Genomic DNA, 1,346 nt, shown 5'->3' with positions numbered 1-1,346 from the left:
TATTAACACTATATTATAAGCTATCTGCTAAGCGCCCTTTACTAACTATTTAACCTGCTTATCTAATAAACTTGCTAGAGACCCTTAATAGATTTAAATCTGCTTTTAAATTAGAGTTGACTGCTCCTCTACTTCGTAAGCAGTGCGTGGTGTCTTTGGCTCCTAGGCAACGTTGCTAGGTTTTGGTGGCGTTGGCGTGCGCAGGCGCACATTAAGCTTTGATAACACCACCTCTAGGTTGTGTAGGACTAGCCTAGCACCTCTAAAGCCTGCACAAACGTTCTCTCTAGTAAAAGCCTTACTAAACGCTAATTTAAAGGCTGGCAGGAAGGTTTCCTTGTTAATATAGTAGATGCAACTGCGTGCTAAGGCCGAAACCTCGTCGCTATACAGGCGCTTTAGTGGCGAGAAGCAGGCGACGTCAAGTGGCTGCAACAGGTGCGACGAGTGCGGGGGCATACAGAGAGTGATTATCTTCTCTCTGCAGAGATCTTGGAAAGCTACTAAGCAGTGGCTCTCATGGCCGTCAATAATAAGTAGCTGGTAGACCCTAACTGGCTTCGCATGCGTATTAAAGTAGTGGAGCCAGGCAAGCGCTAGATTATTGTTAGTCCAGCTAGTAGGACTAATATTAATAACCTAGTCCTGTAGGAGGTCCTTAGTAAACTAGTTAGAGATAAGAACCTTGCCTGCAAGGATAAGGAATAGTAGGATAACCTTCCCTGTTAACCTAACGCCTTATACTAGGGTAACCTACTTACAATTACTAGGTTAGATCTTCTTCTACTTCCTAGGCTTCTCTAAGCCTGTTACTACTAGCTGTAATAATATCTTGCCTATTAGGAAGCTAGACTTATTAAAGTTGTACACATCCTTGTCTATAATACTATACTTCGCCTTTATAGACTGAACAAGCGTGAACCAGGGCTGGATAACTGCTAGGTCCTCGCAGGCAGCCCGCTGGCGATCGTATGGGCGGGTCCACCGCTTCTAGAGCTCTGGTAGGCTGGCGGATGGGTAGGGTAACGTACCCCACGGGCGAGTCGGACACACGGGCGAGTCGGACACTTTTGCCAAGACCCTACCAAAACACCCTTACTACACCAATGCCTCTCCACAAACGCCAGTCAGACGCGTTAAAAGAAGCTCAGATACAGCTTGCGCTTCAAGCTCTTAAACAAGACACGACTCTCTCTCTACAGCGCGCTGCAGCTATCTATAGAGCTCCCCTACAGACACTAAGCGACCAACGCGCTGGACGACCTTCACAAGTTAATTCTATGCCTAAATTACAGAGCCTAACTAATACTAAGGAGCAGGTGATTGTTAATTATATACTTAAGCTA

At 45.8% G+C, this 1,346-nt stretch overlaps 1 protein-coding gene across 1 annotated transcript; it reads right to left on the bottom strand.

The window, feature by feature from the left end:
* Nucleotides 1-105: 105 nt before the first annotated feature.
* M421DRAFT_74976 (uncharacterized protein) lies at nucleotides 106-459 on the bottom strand (the record flags this gene model as incomplete). The annotated part of the gene is given in 2 exon segments (XM_033597093.1): nucleotides 106-159; nucleotides 172-459. The coding sequence occupies 2 exon segments, from the start codon at nucleotides 457-459 to the stop codon at nucleotides 106-108; spliced, it is 342 nt and encodes a 113-aa protein (XP_033443826.1).
* Nucleotides 460-1,346: the final 887 nt, after the last annotated feature.

The sequence above is a fragment of the Didymella exigua genome (genome assembly GCF_010094145.1).
Source record: "Didymella exigua CBS 183.55 unplaced genomic scaffold M421scaffold_48, whole genome shotgun sequence".
Classification (NCBI taxonomy): Eukaryota; Fungi; Ascomycota; class Dothideomycetes; order Pleosporales; family Didymellaceae; genus Didymella; species Didymella exigua.
Note: the sequence above shows the minus strand (reverse complement) of the source record. Positions and strands in the feature narration are given on the sequence as shown.